This window comes from Carcharodon carcharias, chromosome 17 (assembly GCF_017639515.1).
Source record: "Carcharodon carcharias isolate sCarCar2 chromosome 17, sCarCar2.pri, whole genome shotgun sequence".
Lineage (NCBI taxonomy): Eukaryota > Metazoa > Chordata > Chondrichthyes > Lamniformes > Lamnidae > Carcharodon > Carcharodon carcharias.
Window position 1 is genome coordinate 70,892,470 of NC_054483.1, and position 21,711 is coordinate 70,914,180.

Genomic DNA, 21,711 nt, shown 5'->3' on the forward strand with positions numbered 1-21,711 from the left:
AAATGGGATAGATTTTGAACAGATCTAGCAACTCAAGACTGGGCAACCATGAAGTGCTGTGGTATCAGCAGAATTGTACTCAACTGTATGGCTGAAGGCACTGGATACTGCAAAGGCTATGGGCCCTGACAATATTCCGGAAATAGTACTGAAGACTTGGGCTCCAGACCTTGCTGCAGCCCTAGCCAAGTTGTTCCAGAATAGCTACAACACTGGATTCTACCAGCCAAAGTGAAAAATTGCCCAGGTAGTCCCATCCACAAAAAGCATGACAAATCCAACCTGGCCAATTACTGCCCCATCAGTCTACTCTAGATCATCAGTAAAGTAACAGAAAGGGTCATCAAAAGTGTTATCATGTGGCACTGGCTTAGAAATAACCTGCTCTCTGACACTCAGTTTGGGTTCCGACAGGGCCACTCAGCTCCTGACCTCATTACAGCCTTGGTTCAAACATGGACAACAAAGAGCTGGACTCCAGAGGTGAGGTGAGAGTGACTGCCCATGGCATCAAGGCCTTATTTGACTGAGTGTGGCATCAACTGGCAAAACTGGAGTCAATGGGAAACAGGGGGAAAACTCTCTTCTGGCTGGAGTCATACCTGGCACAAAGGAAGATAGTTGTGGTTGTTGGAGGTCAATGATCTCAGTTCCAGGACATCACTGCAGGAGTTCCTCAGGGTAGTGTCCTAGGCCCAAACATCTTTAGCTGCTTCATCAATGACCTTCCTTCCTTCATAAGGTCTGAATGAGGATGTTCGCTTATGATTGCACAATGTTCAGCACCATACGCGACTCCTCAGATGCTGAAACAGTCCACATCCAAATGCAGCAAGACTTGGACAATATCCAGGCTTGGGCTGACAAGTGGCAAGTAACATTCACACCACATAAGTGGCAGGCAATGACCATCTCCAACAACAATGAACCTAACCGTCGTCCCTTGACATTCAATGGCATTAACACTACTGAATCCCCAACATCCAAGGGGTTACTATTGACCAGAAACTGAACTGGACTAGCCATATAAATACTGTTGCTACAAGGGCAGGTCAGAGACTCGGAATCCTGCTGAGAGTAAATCACCTCCCAACTCCACAAAGCCTGCCCACCACCTACAAGGCACAAGTCAGGAGTGTGATGGAATACTTTCCACTTGCCTGGAAAGTGCAGTTCCAGCAACAGTGAAGAAGCTTTATACTATCCAGGACAAAGTAGCCTGCTTGAGTGGCACCCCATCCACTGACATTTACTCCCTCCAGTACCGACACAGTGGTAGCAGTACCAACTACAAGATGCTCTGCAGGAACTCACCAAGCCTCCTTAGACATCACCTTTGAAACCTACAACCTTTACCATCTAGAAGGACAACGGCCGCAGACACATGGTAACACCACCACCAGGAAATTCCCTTCCACATCCCTCTTCATGCTGACTTGGAAACATATCACTGTTCCTTCACTGTCGTTGGGTCAAAATGCTGAACACCCTCCCTAACAGCACTATAGGTGCACCTATACCACAGGGACTGCAGTGGTTCAATGCAGCTCACGACCACCTTCTCAAGGGCAACAGGGGATGGGCAATAAATGGTCTAGCCAGCGACAAACACATCTCATGGATGAATTTTTAAAAAATTCAAAAAGAACAGTGCTCCAAATACCCGAATCCTTGGGAACACCTGTATACTTCCCTTAGATCTGAAAAACAACTGTTCATTTCTGTCTGTTTTTTGACCCTTATTCAGTTTCCTATCTACAATGCTACCGTCCCTTGAATTCTTCTATGTTGTTAACAAACCTCATGTTTTCACCAGTATTTACACCTCAACCAGTACCACCAAAACAGATTATTTGGTGATTATCAAATTGCTGTTTGGGGGATCTTGCTGTGTGCAATTTGGCTGAATTTTCCAACATTATAACAGTGACTATATCACAAATATATTCAATAGGTTATCAAGCACATCAGTACATCCTCAGGTCAATGCAAGTTCATTGCCTCTTTTTAAAAACACTAAACATCTTCCACCAAAAATATGTTTAACTGAATGTTGCTGTTGGTAGTTCTCTTTCCCAAACTTAAATGTTTTCAGTTATGTCTGTTTATTTCTGCTTCAAAACAAAAACTGCATTGTACTCTAAGGAAGGAGGATGGGGGAGCAGAAGGAGAAGAGCCAGCACAGGCAGGATCGACGGAACAGCCTTGTGTTGCACAATTCTGAGAGAAGAGGGAGAGGGCAAAAAAATCAGGGAGCTGCAGCAATGAATTATGGCCCAAAGACATCAATTAAAAGTCTGTTTACACAAGGACTGAAGGGCAAGGGGAGGAGGAAATTATATATACTTCCAAAATTTAAATGAAATGTTGAAAAATTACATCCCTGGAAACTGACTCACTCACCTCAAAACAGAAAGATGCAATGTGACAGTGAAGCAAATCTGAGGGCATTAACACCCAAAGTCTGCCTGGTGCCATGTACTGATGCAACAGTGTACTGGTGCAACGGGGCATGTGGATACTAACTTAGAGTTAAATAATTAGTGATCATTTAAATATTAGGCGAAAAGAGGCATGGGAATGACAACATTGCCACTTAATAGAAGGGACTGGTAAATAGCTTGGAAACCACACTATTCGTTAAAAACAGGAATATGGTGAATGCAGAAAACAAGGAAGAGAAAGAGAGATAAACACCAACTTATCTGTAGAAAAAGTAAAACCGTCCTACTTTTAGTTAAGATGTCCATCCTCTACGCACTACTGTAGCACCACCTTGTGGTAAATGTTATATTTGACAAAAAAATTCAAGTTCACATCACATATGGTATATAAAAGGAAAATCTGAGGCATTTCACAGAAGCAAAATCAGACAAAATTGACATATAAATAATCATTGGGTTTAACACGGCTACAGATTCAAACTTAAGGACATTAAAGAATGTGATGACCTGGGTATACATACTTCATGCAGAGGGCAAGAAGTGTATGGCAGATACCGCCAAGGGAGGCTGAAGGGGCACAATGCATGAAAAATTCAAAGGATAGTTGAACAAAAATCAATAAAGCAGTATCAGAAGTATCACAGTATATGACATTTCCAGATAATGGGTTGTGCCCAATGGGTTACTTCTCTGGTTTTGTACCTTCCCATGTCCTGTAAGGGTCACACTTAGTTCCTTTGTTGATTGTATCAAGTAAAAAAAATGGATTTTAAAAAGTCTGCACTTGAACTTCTTGTTTTTGCCAAGAACTGAAACTATTAACTGAAGGTCAGGGATGAGAGTCACCAAAAAATGTCTGAAATTTTTATGAGAGAAGGGATTACGTAATTATAGCACTTTTTATGAACCGTAGTGAAATGCAAATACTTCTAGGTCACTTCAAATAGTGGAATTATTAGATTTCAAGTGAGTAAAAGCATTAGCTTCCCCTATGTTTGTCTTCTATTATCAAGACTATGGACCATTGCATTTGTATGAAATGACCAAAGTGACTTCAGCATTTCAGCATTCAATGCAGTTGGTGATGCAATAAAGGATGAAGTCCATACTAAACAATAAGACATGACCACCTTAAACCAGCTTATATTTCGCCCCTCTTCTAATATTCAATCAATCAGTTCTGTTGAAGGGTCATGAGGACTCGAAACGTCAACTCTTTTCTTCTCCGCCGATGCTGCCAGACCTGCTGAGTTTTTCCAGGTAATTCTGTTTTTGTTTTGGATTTCCAGCATCCGCCGTTTTTTGTTTTTATAATAAGACATGACCTTGCTTGATTATGCACATGCTAAGCAAAGTAAAGGACTACAGCAGTGCTCTGTAGATTATTTTCCAAAGTGACCCCATTTTAACTCACTACCACTTTCTAGGGCAATTAGGGGTAGGCAACAAATGTTGGCCAACAATGAGTATATTAAAAAAAATTGAAAATTGTGACCCCAGACGGCAGCAAAAACAAAACAGCAATAAAGCAACATAGCAAAATACAGTACATTAAATTCATTTATCACATATACAACAAATTTGAAAATCTGTTTTTAAAGCATTTGTAAAATTACATATAATTCATGTAGGTTTCAGCCAATCTCTCCATGTTCCCTGGTGACAGAAGGCTTAGTAAAGCTCCTCTCTTCCCTACCATACCCCATACACAATGTAATCAGCCCCTCTTTCCCCCACCCCACAAACACCCTTCTTCCCCACTCAGCAGTTCTTCTCAAACCCATCCCCCCAACACACTCAGCAGCCTCTCTTGCCAGCCACCCTTGCACCTCCCATGAGGCAGCACTTTTCTCCAACTGTGCTCCCACCCATCACACAGCAGTCTCTATTCAGAAACCACACCCTCCACCATCCAAATCCCACAAAGACTCGGGTTCCATTGCACCCGTCCCCGGCCTGCCAAAAGCCATGGATCCTTCAAGCAGCCAGCAGCAGAGCATACCCTTCTGGAGGGATGAACAGCAGTAGCTAGGTCCAGGCTAGTGCAAGGCTCAGTGGGTCCTGCTTCAAGCCTTGTTACTGGCAAAGATTTTCCAGGCTGAGACTGTCTCCTCCTGACTTTGCCACATTGGAGGCGGAGGTCAGAAAAAAATTAAATGAGTGGAATTGCATTATTCAAAAGTGAGCATTCCACCAAATGGCAGTAATTTCTCATCCCTGGATGATGCATCCTGAAGCTCAAACAAGCGGAACCAGTACAATTTCCTAGGATGATCAGCAGCAATTAGACCAACAGCGAGAATATTTCTCTCCAACTTCCATGATTATCTGAAGAGCTGGTTTTCAAAATTATTTGACAAACTGCTAGAGGTCAAATTTCAAAAGCTTTATTCAGTTTTTATTTTTAAAATATCAATATAAACTTTAAGAGGTTGTAACAGTGAAGAGGAAACAGCAAGACACTGTCTGAATTGTAAACTAATTTTCCATGCAAATAAAATTGCTTCTTTCTAAACTGATATAGGCTAATATTCCAGTGTAGTAGTGATGCAGTTTTGCATGATCAGAAATGTTTTGCAGATATTGTGCACGCTTGTACTAGTGAACATCAAGATTAAAAAATTAATATGGCCCCTTAGCAGGCATGGGATCACAATGGACACTTCCACTGAGTGAGGAGTAAGAGAAAAGGCAGCATGTAAACATCATACCATTTGTTCGCTTCCAAAACATGTTGATGACTGGTTGCAAAACCCAGCAGCTCAGGTTCATGTGAGGCTAGCACCAATTAAGTTAGCCGGCACCTCTTAAAGGGGAACTACATTCTTGCTGCAGCAGGTATAGAAATGAATGGAAAAGACTGAGCAGGAGAAACCAGAGCAATGGAGAAGCAGGCCAGCTGGAAGATGCAGCTCTGGAAACTTCAGTGCAACAGATGGATAGGAGGAATTAGGTCATCTTCCCACAGGAGTCAGGAATCCCTCCAGAACTACATTGCAAAGGCGGTGGGAGCAGATAGCCATGGAAGCCACTACCAGAAATGTGGCCCCAAGGACCTGGGATACAGTGCTGGAAAAAATTCCATGACCTCTCAAAACTAGTCAATGAATTCACTTCAAATGCCATCTATTACCAACTGCCATTAATGATTTCCACTACCTTTCCAAAGTGCAGTTGAGACTGCACCTTGGTAAGCTGTTTTGACCACAGATTATATCCTCATCCAATACATATATTTCCAACAGGAGTATGGAAGAATGATCTGATTTTATCCATCCTAATCAAGAGGCACTGCAGCTAATTGTTCTCACCACCACACTGGGAAGATAGGCAAACTTCAACCTCATAGCTAGGAGAAAGTGGAGACACAAAATTAATTTCCTAGCTTCAAACGACTATTGGGATTGGAGAAACCTTTTCTTTACATAAGTATGAGATGCGACATGGGCTTGGTGAAGCATATAGCACTGAATACATTTAAGGGAGGTTTAGTGCATATGAGTGAGAAGCGAATTGAGGTTATATGGGGGCAGGGTGGGAAAAGATTTATGTGGAGCGTAAACACTGGCAGAGACCAGTTGGATCAAATGGCCTGTAACTTCAATGTAATTACACATAAAAGGTGGAGGTTTTCCTGTTTTGAAAGGATAGAACGTATATAAAATATAGCAGAACACTACTTGAAAGAAAGCCATGACTGCAATATAAGGGAGTACAGATCCAAACTGCCAGAAGGCAAATTTAAGATTAATAGGAGGAAGCTTTTCACACAGTCATCAAGAGAGGAGATCGGCCTCTGGGTAGGGTAGTGTGGCAAAAAAACGTATAATTATTTAACAAACCACTTATGTTGTGATGGAATGACAAGTTTTCAGGCTCCCTATCCATACCAATTTGTAACAGAGCCACAGGCTTCAACTGGACACACAAATTCATCTACTATAATTGCACTTTGCTAACAACTGTTGGGCTGCTAATATTTATAACACCTGGAAAAACTCCTCTCCTCCTCTCAATGTGTCTCATCATTCTTATTACAGCATTGCAAGGTATGATATAGTTACAGTTGTGTAAATGATGAGTTGTCAAAAGAATGTTGAGTTGTTAGTTGACAAGCTAAATATAGTGGCCTGGATTTTGCGGTCAGCGGCGAAGCAACAATACTCGCCACTGAGTTAAAAAAAAAGTTGTCCACAAAAATTTAATGGGCTCTAGAGCAAATATTTATTTTTCTCAACTTCAATTTCAAATGGGCATCCTCTACAGGGGATCTGTGGTGTCAAGCAACAGGACAGCAGGCAGGCAAGCTGATCAGACAGATGGAAGGTGCCTCACAGCACAACAGGGCATATAAATCACGATAAAAAGTAAAACACAGATTGGGTCATACATATGAAAATAGCGAGAGAATCATAAATACCAGAACAAAGGTTTTAAAATTATTCAAAATCTGCAATAATGGAATGTTCTTCTGAGGGATTGAGACTCCAAATTTTTAAAATTTGTTTTTCAGGGCGAGAGAGGTTGAACTGTACTATGGTACACCATTAAAGCTCAATTACTCCTGACTGAACAGGGCTGAATTTTTTTATTAAGTAAAATCACAGACCTGAAACAATAATTCTTTCTTCCTCTACAGAAATTACCTGACCTACTGAATATTTCCAGTGTTTTCTGTTTTTATTTCAGATTTCCAGCATCTGCACTTGTGTTAATTTTATCATTGTTCCTTACAACAAGGACAGTGTGCAAGTAGTTGAGCTGCACTTTAACTAATCAGTGAATCAGTGATTTCTAAATGATTCCATCTGCAAAGACTGCAACAGTGTACCCTTGGAGAAGCAGGGTATCGCTGACAGCAACATATGGATTTTTGCATTTTAACTACACATGTGTGAATGCCAGAAATTGCTACCATTTTACAAATTATCCCGTAATTATGGGCTTTGATTTCTATTTCACTTCGCAATGTTTGCACTCCACTTCAACGAATGTAAAAAAAATTAAAGGTTATCTGACATTTTGCTTTTAAGCATTATAGAAAAAAAACCTTAAAAACAAATGCTTTAGAGATCATTCGGAATATTAATTAAATAAATCTGTGGAATTACCTGCAAGTCTTGCACAACAAGCATCACCAACCTCAGGGCTGAAAACCACACTCACTGGCTGCGCTCGACAGTGTTCAGCCAACTCTGCATTCAGCAGGTACAATTTCTTCAAATCTGCTAAGGAGGAAAATAATTTGTTTAACTGATTTCTCAAATAATTTAAATATTATATTTTAATACTTTGTAACAACATTTTAAATTAAAAAAGTGAATTTTGTGTCACTGAATTAAGTAGTTTTGCCAACTTCTGGGCCAGGTATAATTCAGGGCAGAATCCAAATAAGGCATTAGTAACATTTCTTTTACCACACTTGCATATTTCTACCATCTGATTTGTTATTTAGTGCCAAATAATGGGTTTATCTACACTGTGGATTGGTAAGAACAATGAAATATATTTTCTCAGTTCTCTCAAGTCCCTGCATCGTTGGGGCAAGAGTGAGGAGACAGTGGGTGGTGAAAAGTAGGAAGAGAAGACAAGCTGAAGACAAGTACTTTGGTCCCATTTGTATGGGCTAGATATTTGATATATCAAACATTTGACATTTAACAGTGAACCCATAGAATCTTAAGACCATAGTTAGGGTGCAGTTTTGGGCTCCATTCTACAGAAAGGACAGAAAGCAAGAAAAAATATTTTTACACAGAGCACTGTGCTGGAGTTAGTGAATGATGCAGAGAACATTGTCAACATTACAAAAGAGCAGTCTGGTCAAAACAATTGCTTTTGCAAGACAAAAATGCATTAGTCAAGCAAGCCAAGATCAAAAGCAGTTCAACTATGTTCTTACAACATTATTAAATTGTGTTTGCAATTTTCTGATTTTGTTGCATTATATTTAATCTTGTTTCCAACTCTGTTTGCCATTTCAGGGCAACATTTGCTAATTACTAAATCAGTGGAAAATCTCAAGCTGTAAACAATTAACACTAGCAGTGTGACACAGTCACATAATTGCTTTCTTTGAAGGTTATTTATCACAGTACACTTAAATTCCATTAAAATATTTTTGTTTTTAAACTCAAACTCTAATATAGTATTCAAAATTTAGAACGTAAACCAAGTGACTTCTAGTTAAAAAGTATCTTTCACATTCTCTGCTTTACCCTGTGTTTTCCTCCCTTGAAATAAGTTGGCACTATTTGGGTTATGTAGGGAAGTTTGATTTGCTGTATGAAAATATTCTAAAATGGTCAAATCTGGCAGCCTTAAATAATCCTTTTTGTAACCTTAAAGAACATTGCATACAATTCAGATTTTTCTCTACTGGTGCCAAAAAATGACAACATCATGGAATATATTCCCCAGGACCATTTTATGTTGTATAACCAGAATTCAATTGTATTACATTTTTTCCTAAACTGAGCTGAGAAGTCTGATTGTTACAGCTTTGGTGCAACCCAAATCATGATGTGATCAAACTGTACCATAAGTAGAGTGTCAAATTCTGGTTTCTAAAAAATGTGACAGACTTTCAAATGCTGGAGCCAATACAGAAAAGAACCACAAAGCTGATTCTCAGTTTTGAGGTTGTAGTTATTTGAAAAAATTGGGCGCTCTTGGGCTTTTCAGCATGGAAAAGGGGCTTCTGACCTTAGCATTTATTAACTGGCATATCTCTATGTAGAAAGTTAATTCACATAACTACAACTGGAACATGGGAAAACATGTTTAAATTAGGAATCAGTAATTTTCAGGCCGATATAGGCAGCCCTTCAGGCAGAGAGGGAGCAACACATGGAATGGGCTACAAAGAGTAGTAAAGACAAAAGCTCAAATCATTTACAAAAAAATCAATTCTAATGATCAGGTAAGTGTAAGGACAAATTAAGATGGGCCTTCCTCATCTGTACTCCTCTATCTTGAGCATCACTTGGAAGCTACACTGAAGGTAGCAAGGGTACAGAATGTACGCTGGGTGGGGGACCTCGGTGTCCATCACCAAGACTGGCTCAGTAGCACCACTACTGGGGGTGACTGACTGAGTTTGGAAAGACACACATGCCAGACTGGGCCTGCGACAGGCAATGAGGGAACCAACAACAATCTATTTGACGTTGTCCTCACTGACCTACCTGTCACAGATGTATCTGTCCATAACAGTACCTGCAGGAGTGACCATAGAACAGTCCATGTAGAGACTAAATCCTGTCTTCACACTGAGGGTACTATTCGTGTTGTGGCATAGCCACCATGCTAAATGTAATAGATTCAGAAAAGATCTAGCATCTCTAAACTGGGCATCCACGAGATGTTGGTGGTCAGCAGCAGCGGAATTACATTCAACCACAACATGCAACCTCATAGTCCAGCATACCCTCACTTTACAATGACCATCAACCCTGGTTCCATGAGGGGTGTAGGGCAGCATGCCAGGAGCAGCACCAGGCATAAAAATGAACGCGAAATACTACAGATGCTGAAAATCTGAAATTAAACAGAACATGCTGGAAATACTCAGCATTCAGACAGCATCTGTGAAGAGAAACAAGAGTTAACATTTTAGGTTGATGATCCTTCATCAGAGAGGAGGAAAGAGAAATGCAATAGGTTTTGAATCAATGGAGGGGGGGGGGGACGACAAAAGGGAAGGTCTGTGATAGAGGAGATTAAACTACAAAAGGGTTCATGGTACAAAAGCCAAAGGGAGTGATAATTGGTATAGTAAAGGAACAAAAGATGTGTCCATGAGGTGTGAATGGCTGAAAAGCAGCTGTTTGAAAGCAACATTAAAGGGTAGAGAAAGAAACTAGACAAACTAAACTAGTGCAAAAAAGAGCAAGATGATGGGCAGTGGTTATGATCTAAAGTCATTGAACTCAAATGTTGAGTCCAGAAGGCTAGCAAGTGCAGAGTTGGAAGAAGAGGTGCTGTTCCTCGATCTTGCATTGAGCTTCATTGAAACACCATAGCAAGCCAAGGACAGAAAGGTCAGAGTGGGAGCAAGGTGAAGAATTGAAATGACAAGCAAAAGTGGAAGATCATGCTTGCAGACTGAACAGAGGTGTTCTGCAAAGCAGTCACCCAGTCCACGTTTGGTCTCCTCAGTGTATAGGAATAAACGCCGTTTCAATTAGAAGGGATGTTTAGGACCTTGGATTGTGAGAAGGGAGGAGGTAAAAGGACAGGCATTGGTCTCCCAACACCTCCAACTTAAAATTCACAAATTCCTCCATGGCTTTGCCCCTCTGTATCTCTAACCTCCTTAGCCCTATAGGCCCATTCCCTTCACCCAAACATTGGCAGCCACATAGACCCTATGCTCCATATTTTCCTCCCTAAAACTTGCCCTCCTTTTCAGAGCTTCTTTAAGCCTACCTCTGTAACAAAACTTTTAGTCACCCATTCCAATATCTCTTCCTTTGGTGTGGTGTCAATTTGTCCAATTTCACTTCTGTGAAATGTCTTGGGATGTTCTCCCACATTCAGGCCATTGAACATCCAATTTGAGAATGTAGAGAGAGGTCCAGCTCAGAGTACTGGCAAACTATAGTGTGAATTCTACCAGGTGCTGAACACCAGAGAGCAATTTGCAACACATCAGGGCTGAAGACTCACAATAGAGTCCCTTATAAACAAGGTGAATGGTCAATATGCTATAAGTTCAATAGCAGAATACCTGATGGGAGGTCTGAAGTAGTGGAATATGAAGAAACTACTTATTAACTGCTACATGCAGTTAATATGTCACGTTCATTTTTCTGAAGCCCAAATATTGAGAATCTGGCATTTTTGAAAATAGGTTTTAAGTAGGATGTGGTAGTTGTTTCCCCAATCCAAATTCATATTGAAATCTTAGATCCTATTAATTTGCTGAACTGATTGGTTACAAGCAATACCTTATCTTAGTAATCAATTTGTATATGATCTGGCTAATTCAAATAAGTATTATTCAAACATAATTTCACAAAGTAGTATTGTAAGATATTCAAGAAGGTAACCTTGAACTCATTTTTGCCAAGGAGGGAGTGGTAGGTTTGGTGGGTGAAGCTTTAAAAGTGAAATATCCCTCCTAATAGACCTTCGCATTTAATAAATGTGCAGCACATTATAAAAAAGTGTCAAATGTCTCACATCTACAATATGCTTTCTTACCTTGAGTCCCAATAATATGAACATAGAAGGTGCCAGGGCTTATTATTTCTTTCACCTTAATGGGTACAACACTGTTCAAAGGCAGCTCTACAGTCTTCCACAGCTTTGCAGATACATTTTCTGATGAAAACAAAAATATACAAAGAGAAAGGGCACTGCAAGTGAGCCAAAATGAATGATCAGCACATAATAGGATATTTTCATGTCAGACTCAACTTTTGAAAAAAAATAAATTCTCATGGCTACAAATGAATTAAAATGCCTGAGAAGAAAAACAATTTTAAAATCAAACTTATTCAAAACACTCTGAAGCATCATAAGGGCTCAAAACGTTAATTCTTTTTTCTCTCCACAGATGCTGTTCGGCCAGCTGAGTTTTTCCAGCATTTTCTGTTTTTGTTATTCAAAATGGTATTATTTCAATGTATTCTACTCCAGGATCACTTTTACACTTAAAAAGACTTGTACCTTTGTAGCAATTTTTATATCCTCAGGATATCAGAAAATGCTGTACAGCCAATCAAGTACAGGTAGAGTACCTCAAGCCTGGCTACCCGAAAACCAGCAATGCCAAAAATCAGCAATGTCCGAAAACTGGACATTTTTTTTAAAATGTTCCATGCATCAATTTTAATTGAGTAAATTTTTTTTAAAAGCTATTTACCTGGACAACTCAGCTAGTAGCAACATTGGCACAGTGTGACTCCAGATTAGTTACCAGCTTCAGCACTTTGCCAACACTCCCAAGTGACCCTTGACCCCATCCGATCAGTTTGGCCTGAACTGCCTGACCCCAAATCCAGCAATATCCAAAATCTAGCATAGACTCTGTCCTGAGGTACTGTAGCATTAATTTATGAAATATAGTCACTATTGTATCATTGGAAATATGTGAGCCCATTTGTGCACATGATGCTCCCAGAAACTGAAATGTGATAACTGGATAAACTGACTGAAATCCCCTTGCTTTTCTTCAAATAGTGCCCTGGACTCTTTAATGATTGTCTGAGATGGCAAAGGAGCCTTTATTTAACGTCTCATCCGAAATACGCTACCTCCAATAAGCAGCATTCCTTCAGGTTTGGAGTGTCAGCCTAGATTTTGTGCTCGAGCCTCTGGAGGACTCAAACCCATAATCGTCTGACTGAGGCAAGAATATTACCATGCCTACATACAAGAATAAATACCCAGGGGCTTGCAGTAGTGTTGCAAGACTGATTCCACAGCAACAAAGCATGTACCAATACGCCCACATGAATGGATTTGGAAGACGTTTTGCAACTATACTTTTTGACTGCAGGATATTCTCACCAACTAAGGGCTACGTGTTGATCAGAACATACTAGTCTTGAGCAAAGTAAATCACGTGGACCCCTTTTATGCTCCTTTTATCCTTTCTGATTAAGAAAGACTAAGACCATTAGAATGATGAAGACACATCATTGTCAGTTAAACATCACTTCCATTAAGTGGCCATGACATAATATACTTGGCTAAGTCTATTTGCTAATATGTCTTGCACAGTTCTAGTAAAGCAGAACTGTATGCATCCTTGTTGGATTGCCGTGCATAATAATTGATCTAATAGATGTGCCTAACTGTAGATTTCCGGCCACGCCATGTCAGAATGAATAGTGAGGAGTAAAAAAAAATGTTTCAAGAGACTATAGTAAGGCCTTTCACAAGGTCCCTCATGGCAGACTTGTACAGAAGGTAAAGTCGCATGGGATCCGAGCTGGCAAGATGGATACAGAATTCGCTTGGTCATAGAAGACAGAGGGTAGCAGTGGAAGGGTGCTTTTTTGAATGGAGTGCTGTGACTAGTGGAGTTCCGCAGGGATCAGTGCTGGTACCTTTGCTGTTTGTAGTATACATAAATGATTTGGAGGAAAATGTAACTGGGCTAATTAGTAAGTTTGCAGACGACACTAAAATTGGAGGAGTTGCAGATAGTGAAGAGGATTGTCAAAGGATACAACGGGATATAGATCAGTTAGAGACTTGGGCGGAGAAATGGCAGATGGAATTTAATCCGCACAAATGCAAGGTAATGCATTTTGGAAGGTCTAACACAGGCAGGAATTACACAGTAAATGGCAGAACCCTTAAGTGCATCGACGGGCAGAGGGATCTGGGTGTACGGGTCCACAGGTCACTGAAAGTGGCAATGCAGGTGGATAAGGTAGTCAGGAAGGCATATGACATGCTTGCCTTCATTGGCAGGGGTATTGAGTATAAAAGCTGGGAAGTCATGCTGCAGCTGTATAGAACCTTGGTTAGGCCACACTTGGAATATTGCGTGCAATTCTGGTCACCACATTACAAGGATATGGAGGCGTTGGAGAGGGTGCAGAGGAAGTTTACCAGGATGCTGCCTGGTCTGGAGGTTATTATCTATGAGGAGAGGTTGGAGAAACTTGGATTGTTCTCATTAGAGCGACGGAGATTGAGGGGCAACTTGATAGAAGTTTACAAAATTATGAGTGGCATGGACAGAGTAGATAGTCAGAAGCTTTTTCCCAGGGTGCAAGAGTCAATTACTAGGGCACATAGATTTAAGGTGAGAGGAGAAAACTATAGAGGAGATGTGTGGAGCAAGTTTTTTTACGCAGAGGATAGTGAGTGTCTGGAATTCGCTGCCAGAGGAGGTGGTGGAAGCAGGTATGATAGTGGTGTTTAAGAGGCAGCTTGACAAATACATGAATAGGATGGGAATAGAGGAATACGGACCCCGGAAGTGCAAAATGTTTTAGTTGACGGGCAATACGATCGGCACAGGCTTGGAGGACCGAAGGGCCTGTTCCTGTGCTGTACTTTTCTTTGTTCTTTGTTACCAAAGTGCAATGTCTAAAACATGCAAGTATGGCACCAAAATTTCCAAGTGTGAGGAGAAGTATGTGTCTAACAATATATATCAAAATGGTGATAAAAAGCTGGAACAACTTTCAGACACATCAAAACTTGACTTACTTCCTGCACATGCTCTAGTTTTACTGCTTTTCAAGGTGGGAATTATTTGTTCTTCCACTATTGTAATAGCCAATCCTTCTGAAATTAACTGCTCATTGATGTTAATAATTGGATTTTCAGTTTCATCTTTAAGTTGCACAACCAGGATGTTCTCCTTTTTCTCTACAGTCTTGGATTTCAGAAATTTATTCATCACCAGGCTTTTCATCCTTATTATTGCATCCAGGGACCAGGTATCAGATACAGGTTTCACACCTGTAGAAAAGAAAAAGATGCTAAAAATGAAATATTGACTGACAAATTCATACAGTTGCCATGACGACACTGGATTAAGCACATAACTGTCCAGAGTAAGTTCATTTGTAAAGCAGAGATTCCAATGGGAGGTGAGGCACTTCCCTTCAGGGTAGAAAGCTGAAGGCAAGTCAGGCTACTGTAGGTCACTATGCAGCAACATTGCCAAAACCCCAGAAGACATTGCTCATTGGGATATCTCCAAATTGGAATTTATTTTTAATCGGTTCATGGGATGTAGGCATCGCTGGCTAGGCTAATTACTCATCCATAATTACCCTTGTTCAGGGGGCATTTAAGAGTCTGGAGTTACATGTAGGTCAGAGCAGGTAAGGACAGCAGATTTCCTTCCCTAAAGTATGTTAGTGAACCAGGTGAGTCTTTACGACAATCAGCAATGGTTTCGTGGTCATCAGATTTTTAATTCCAGATCTTTATTGAATTCAAATTTCACCATCTGTAGTGGTGGGATTCAAGATCCAGAGCATTACTCTGGATCTCTGGATTACTAGTCCAGTGACAACACCACTATGCTACCGCCCCCTTATGAAGCTAACCTAAAACATTGACTTTAAGCGTCAGTCATCAGAAAGTTTTATGATTGCAAGGCAATAACTGAATGGAAGGTCTTCACAGGAAACAAAATTAATTGCAAAATAAATGTCAGGGAGATTTACAATAATGATTTTTTTCCCCACATCATATGCATTGGCAGAAGGGGTTTGTCGATATTTCAAAGAATGCAAGTATCCACTTTGAGTAGAGCACTTAACAGTAAAAAATAAACAAAATAGTTGAGACATTTGTATGATTCAGAATGTAAAGAGGAAAAGGCATTTATGCCCAACAATTCATTCCCTTTCTACTTTCAATGCTGCATGCATCCCTTCACACCATATCCCTCAATCTTTTTTCTTTCTAGGAACACATCTCATTGCCTCTAGAATACATTTGTACAACTTCTTTTAACAGCACAGACAACATATCAAAAGTCTATTACGTGCTGTGCATTTAAAAAAGTCAATCTCATTTATCTGAGTTTTTGAAACTCATGTGCCCTGTTATTTGAATACTTTGCCCTGGCATATAAGTGTACCTTACTCTAGCCCTCAGTCAATTCCTTCACCCATTTCCAGAAATGACAATATGTCATCGCAAACAAATGAAACAGAAAAAACTCTCAGGCTTCTTTAATACCAATAACATTGCTGTAAAGCAGATTGCAATGCACAAAATTCTTACCTCTATTAGTTCTCTCAATCCGAGGTGCTTTTGAAAAAGTCCTAGCCATCAACAATCCTACGTCAGACAACTACTGCAGTAAATCTCAGCACTTGTGGATATCACAACTGGGCTTGGTTAAGGATCACGGCCACAGGCCACAACAGAGTTAACAAGTGTTCATTTTGATACCTGATTTGATAGCCAAGATCTACTCTTTACACGATTACAATGCAGAAATATCAATATTAGTCATTTAAGTTTCTCGCTTATAAATTGCACTGCAACTCCTAGAACAAGTACTGAAAATAGCTCTGCCAAATCTTATTGCATCCCGCCTTCTGAACTGGTCTAGCATTGTCAGCAAAATACATTAATGTTCACTGGATCATCAGCAGCATTAGCATCTAGGTTAAGATTCAAAAATCACACTGTGGTAGGATAATAACCTGAAAATTCCTTCCTCCCTACTCAATTTTTTTTCTGAAACATGTAAAAAGGTTTGGTAACTGACAGTCTAGGCTAGTTGTGCACAGAAATAAGGAGGGAATATAGATCAGACTTTTCCTAACTAATTAGCTTATCACAAGGTGATAAATCAGGTTTTAATGCCAATAAGACTTGGTCACATATCTACATGAATAAAATTTTATAAAAATCCTCTATTCTCCAACTGCATACTTGCCTGCCAAAGCACATTTCAAAGCCTGATTGGGCAATTCCAACAACTCTTCGTGAGCTGGACGGAGCTGGCTGAAATGGAGCTTCTCAAAATTTCCAAAATCTATGTATCCCACTATTGCAGCATCTTCAGGAAGATTATCTATTACAGCAGCCCTGTACCACTGGTTATCTTCTGGAAGAAAAAGCAAAAAGGTGCGACTCCTAGTAACTTAGCATTAGTAACAGGAAAAGGCCACTTGGTCTAACACATGCCCTTCTGGCCAATCTCAAGCCAAGCATTCTACATTCTCACTAGATCACTCGTCCATTTCATGAAGAAAAATATCTAGCTGTCTCTTGAACCCTTTTATATCAGTTGAAAATATAATTGTTAGGTCTAACCTATTTACTTGTACTTCAACTTAACATCTCTGATCCTTTTCATGTTTCCAAAACCCCAAACAATCTGACTCCTAACAAACTCTTGCCCAGCTTAATTAAATCACACACACATTCAGACATCCAGCCTTCTTCACAAAACACAATATTACCCCAAAATATTTTTAAAAATCCATTCTCATATTTATAACAACTTGTCTAAAAGAACCTAGTCAAGTGCTTTCCTGTAATTTTGAGAATTTCTTCTGCTTCATCCTGTAATCTCCTATTACAATGAATAACTTTAATTTTCTATTTTTTTTCCTCAATTTTCTTTGCTGCTTTGTGTTGCATTCTCTTAATTAGGACAATATTCATTCAATGGTATTATGACAATTGTCACAGCAAGACTGTCTGATCTTATTTTTCCTAAATTGGGGACAAAACTGGCCTAAATGAGCTGAAAAGAAGTGTATTTTTACCAGATAAAAACAAGTGGCAATTGGAAAACTAAGATTAATAGAACTATGTTAATAATGAAAACAATAGTTGAAAATATTTTTTTCAATACCTCTTTAAAAAGTACAATAATGTTAAATAGAGCGACATACATCACTTGAGTATATAGATCAGTCTTAATTTGCCGATCATACAAAAGTGTGTGACTTGGCAAATATTAAAAGTTGTAAAAGACTTAGGACGACACAGGTCAGAATAATGGGCAGACAAGTGGTGGATATAACAATGCATTTATGCATGAGGTGATACATTTTGGGAGAACAAGGAATGAATGTTTACATTTAATGAAAAAAAACACTGCAAAGTGTGGATAAATATAGACCTGGGGTTGAAATAATAATTCCCTGAAGTGCAAGTACAGGTCAATAAAGGAATCATAAAGGGTAATACAGTTTTGTGTTTTAAAAACAAGAGCACAGTGTGCAAAGTAAATAAAAACTTAGACAAAATTAAAATGTAAATTAAACCAGAGTTAGATTACTGGGTTAGAGTTAGATTACCGTGTGCGGTTTTAGACATCACATTATCAAAACAACATTAAAACTGTAAACTGCATTCAGCATAGGTTCACAAGTATTGCATCCCTGACATCATCCTACAGTTGAGGAGAGACCAAGACACTAGGCTTATATTGGAGAAGGGAAGATTTAATAGGCATTTTGATCAAATTGCAAAGGTAACTAATGAAGGGTAATCAATTTAAAATCATCACTGAGTGATGTAGGGACGAAGCACTCTGTTAGGGGATAGAGTGCTTTGCCACCCCTAGTCAAAGATAAAGACCACTGCATTTCCAAAGAGCTAAGTGAATAAATATTTGAAGTAGGAAAATGGGTGGGGCAGTAGAATGAGTTTTGTGCAAAGATCCAGTACAGACATAGGAGGCTGAACAGACTTCACCTGTGCTGTAGATTTCTAAGATTTTTTGAGCTGCAACCTCAGCGGAACAAAGTATCTTAAACATGGCCCTAAGTGTTTAAAATCAACAGTTTTTACTGGCATCAGACCATCCCCCAAATTAGCAAGTTTTTAACGTCAAAATAGCCAAAATATATTGCTAGCCTGACCAGGCAGGTTGAGCTTTCAGCCTAACGAAAATTGTCCAACACTTAAGGAGGTTCTTGCAAGCTGTGTAGATGAGAGCAGGGACTGCAAGGAGGATGAACAAACTGACCATGGCACCATGGTACAGGGAGCCATACAAGTGGGGAGTGGAAATAGGAACGTAGTAGTGGTATTATAAACAGTATAATTAGGGGGATAGATATGGTTCCCTGCAGCCATGAGCGTGAGCCCCGAAGGCTGTGTTGCCTGCCCAGTGACAGGGTTAAGGACATCTCCTCAGAGCTGGAGAGGAACTTGGAGTGGGAGGGGAGGGATCCAGTTGTCATCGTTCATGTTGGTACGAACGACGTTAATAGGACTAGAAAGGGGGGTTCTGCTGAAAGAATTTGAACAGTTAGGAGCTAAATAAATAAATACAATAACTATCACTAGGGGAAAGGCACGAGGGAACAAATGGGGCTAAAGGCTGTTAAGTCACCTGGACCTGATGGGTTGCATCCTAGGATATTAAAGGAAATAGCTGCAGAGATAGTGGATGCACTGGTAGTAATCTTCCAAGAGTCCTTAGATTCTGGAAAAGTTCCAGCGGATTGGAAAACTGCCAATGTAACACCCTTATTCAAAAAGGGAGGGGGGACAAAAAAAAAGTAACTATAGGCCAGTTAGCTTAACATCTGTCATTTGGAAAATGTTGGTAGTCTGTTATAAAGGATGTAATAAAGCATTTAGAAATGCATAATCTAATCAAGCAGAGTCAGCATGGCTTCATGAAGGAGGAATCATGCCTGACAAATTTATTAGAATTCTTTGAGGTGGTAATAAGCAGGATAAATAAAGAGGAACCAGTAGATGTCATATATTTGGATTTCCAAAAGCTGTTCAATAAGGTCCCACACATAAGGCTACTTAATAAGATTCGGGGTAGTATATTAGCATGGATAGAGGACTGGCTAATTAATAGAAGACAGAGTTGGGACACAGGGGGCATATTCAGGATGGCAACCTGTAACTAGTGAAGCACCACAGGAATCAGTGCTGGGGCCACAATTATTTATAATGTATATTAATGGATTAGATGAGGGAAATGAATGTACTATCGCAAAGTTTGCAGAAGACACAAAAAAGATGGGAAGGCAAGTGGTGAGGATGACAGTCTACAGAGGAATATAGACAGGTTAAATGAGTGGGCAAAAATGTGGCAGATTTGGCAAAGTGTGAGGTTATGCACTTTGGCAGGAAGAATAGAGGAGCTGAATGTTATTTAAATGGAGAAAGACTAAAGAAAGCCGCAGCACAGAGGGATTTGGGGGTCCGCGTGCATGAATCCCAAAAGCTAGCATACAAGTTCAACATGTAATAGGGAGGCAAATGGAATGTTGGCCTTTATTTCAAAAGGGAATGGAGTATAAAAATAGGGAAGTCTTGTTAAAACTATACAAGGCACTAACTAGTTAGATCACACCTAGAACACTGTGAACAGTTTTGGTCTCCTTATCTAAGGGAAGATATACTGGCATTGGAGGTTCACTAGGTTGATCCCAGGGATGGAGGGATTTTCTTATATGAGGAGAGGTTGAGTCAGTTAGGCCTGTACTCATTGGAGTTTAGAAGAATGAGAGGTGACCTCATTGAAAGATTCTTAGGGAGCTTGACAGAGTAGATGCTGAGAGATTGTTTCCCCTTGTGAGTCTAGGACAAGAGGACATAATCTCAGAGTAAGGGGGCGCCCACTTAAAACAGAGATGAGGAGGAATTTCTTCTTTCAGAGGACAGTCAATCCGTGGAATTCTTTACCGCAGAGGGCTGTAGAGGCTGGGTCTTTAAATATATTCAAAGCTGAGATAGGCAGATTTTTAATCAGTAAAGGGAATCAGGGTTATGGGGAAAAGGCAAGAAAGTGGAGTTGAGGATCATCAGATCAGCCATGATCTCATTGAATGGCAGAGCATATTTAATGGGTCAAATGGCCTACTTCTGCTCCTACGTCTTATGGTCTAACTATGGCAAGAACCAAACTGTTAAATCCAATGCAAGTGCTCCTGCTGACAGTCATTTGCTCTTGCTGAAAATACGATATTAGCTTGCAAGTGTTTCAGTACCCGTGGCAACTTGTTAAGGGGATATTGAGATTAAACTATTTATAATAAAGTATTTATGTGGGAGAGAAATGAACTAAAAACACAGCTTTAAAAGTAAAGCTATATATTTGTCTAGATTCTTGTCATCTGTCAGTCATGTTAAATTTTTATTTATCTTACCTGTGAACCGAGCACAGCAAATCTCTCCAACAGCTGGCCTAAAACTTGATGCAGGAGTTATGTTATTGCAATATTCAGCCACTGTTTTTTGAAGTTGTTGAAACTCATCTATTTGGAAAGATTAAAACAAATCAACAAGTCAATACAATGAAATAGCATCTCAAGTGATGTATATTTTTCATTAACAGTGCATGTGTTCAATAATATATTTTTACTTTAGTTACCTCCACAGTATTTTTCATTAGCTAGGTTTTGCACTTGCCTGTAATGATTTGTAAACTGATTTTATCCAAATATTAAAAATCAAGTTAAAATTTAGTTTAGAAAATTTGGTTTACTCCACAAGATGTGATCCAGTTAGTAATCATCCATATTTTCTTTGCACAACTTTCTCCCCATCTCTCTGAACATTTCTGTTATCTTGCTTGGAATGCATTGATTACCCATTGGTACCTTCTTACCAAGGTGCCATTAGTTGTAAGCCTTAACTATCATGTGGTGGGCCTCATAGCAGAACTTATTCTTGCCTTTTACAAGAAATCTACACAAAGACATTCCCAACAAGCTTGGCTGGATATCCAACAAAATAACACAGCAGTTGTAACCAACAACTGATAATTAAACCTCAGATCTCCCAAGCTGCATTGCTAAGTTAAGGAACAAACCAGCCTCGCTTTCAAGATATCCACAGA

The 21,711-nt window shown here is 39.7% G+C and overlaps 1 protein-coding gene across 1 annotated transcript in view; it reads right to left on the reverse strand.

Annotated features, from left to right (window-relative positions):
• tdrd1 (tudor domain containing 1) overlaps nt 1-21,711 on the reverse strand; it is a 102,028-nt gene that overhangs the window by 21,309 nt on the left and 59,008 nt on the right. The window contains exons 15-19 of the mRNA XM_041209281.1: nt 21,020-21,127; nt 16,822-16,992; nt 14,622-14,876; nt 11,652-11,771; nt 7,556-7,672 (exon numbers count right to left, since the gene is read on the reverse strand). Of these exons, the coding sequence (XP_041065215.1) occupies nt 7,556-7,672; nt 11,652-11,771; nt 14,622-14,876; nt 16,822-16,992; nt 21,020-21,127 (771 nt within the window). The remainder of the gene's footprint in view (nt 1-7,555; nt 7,673-11,651; nt 11,772-14,621; nt 14,877-16,821; nt 16,993-21,019; nt 21,128-21,711) is intronic.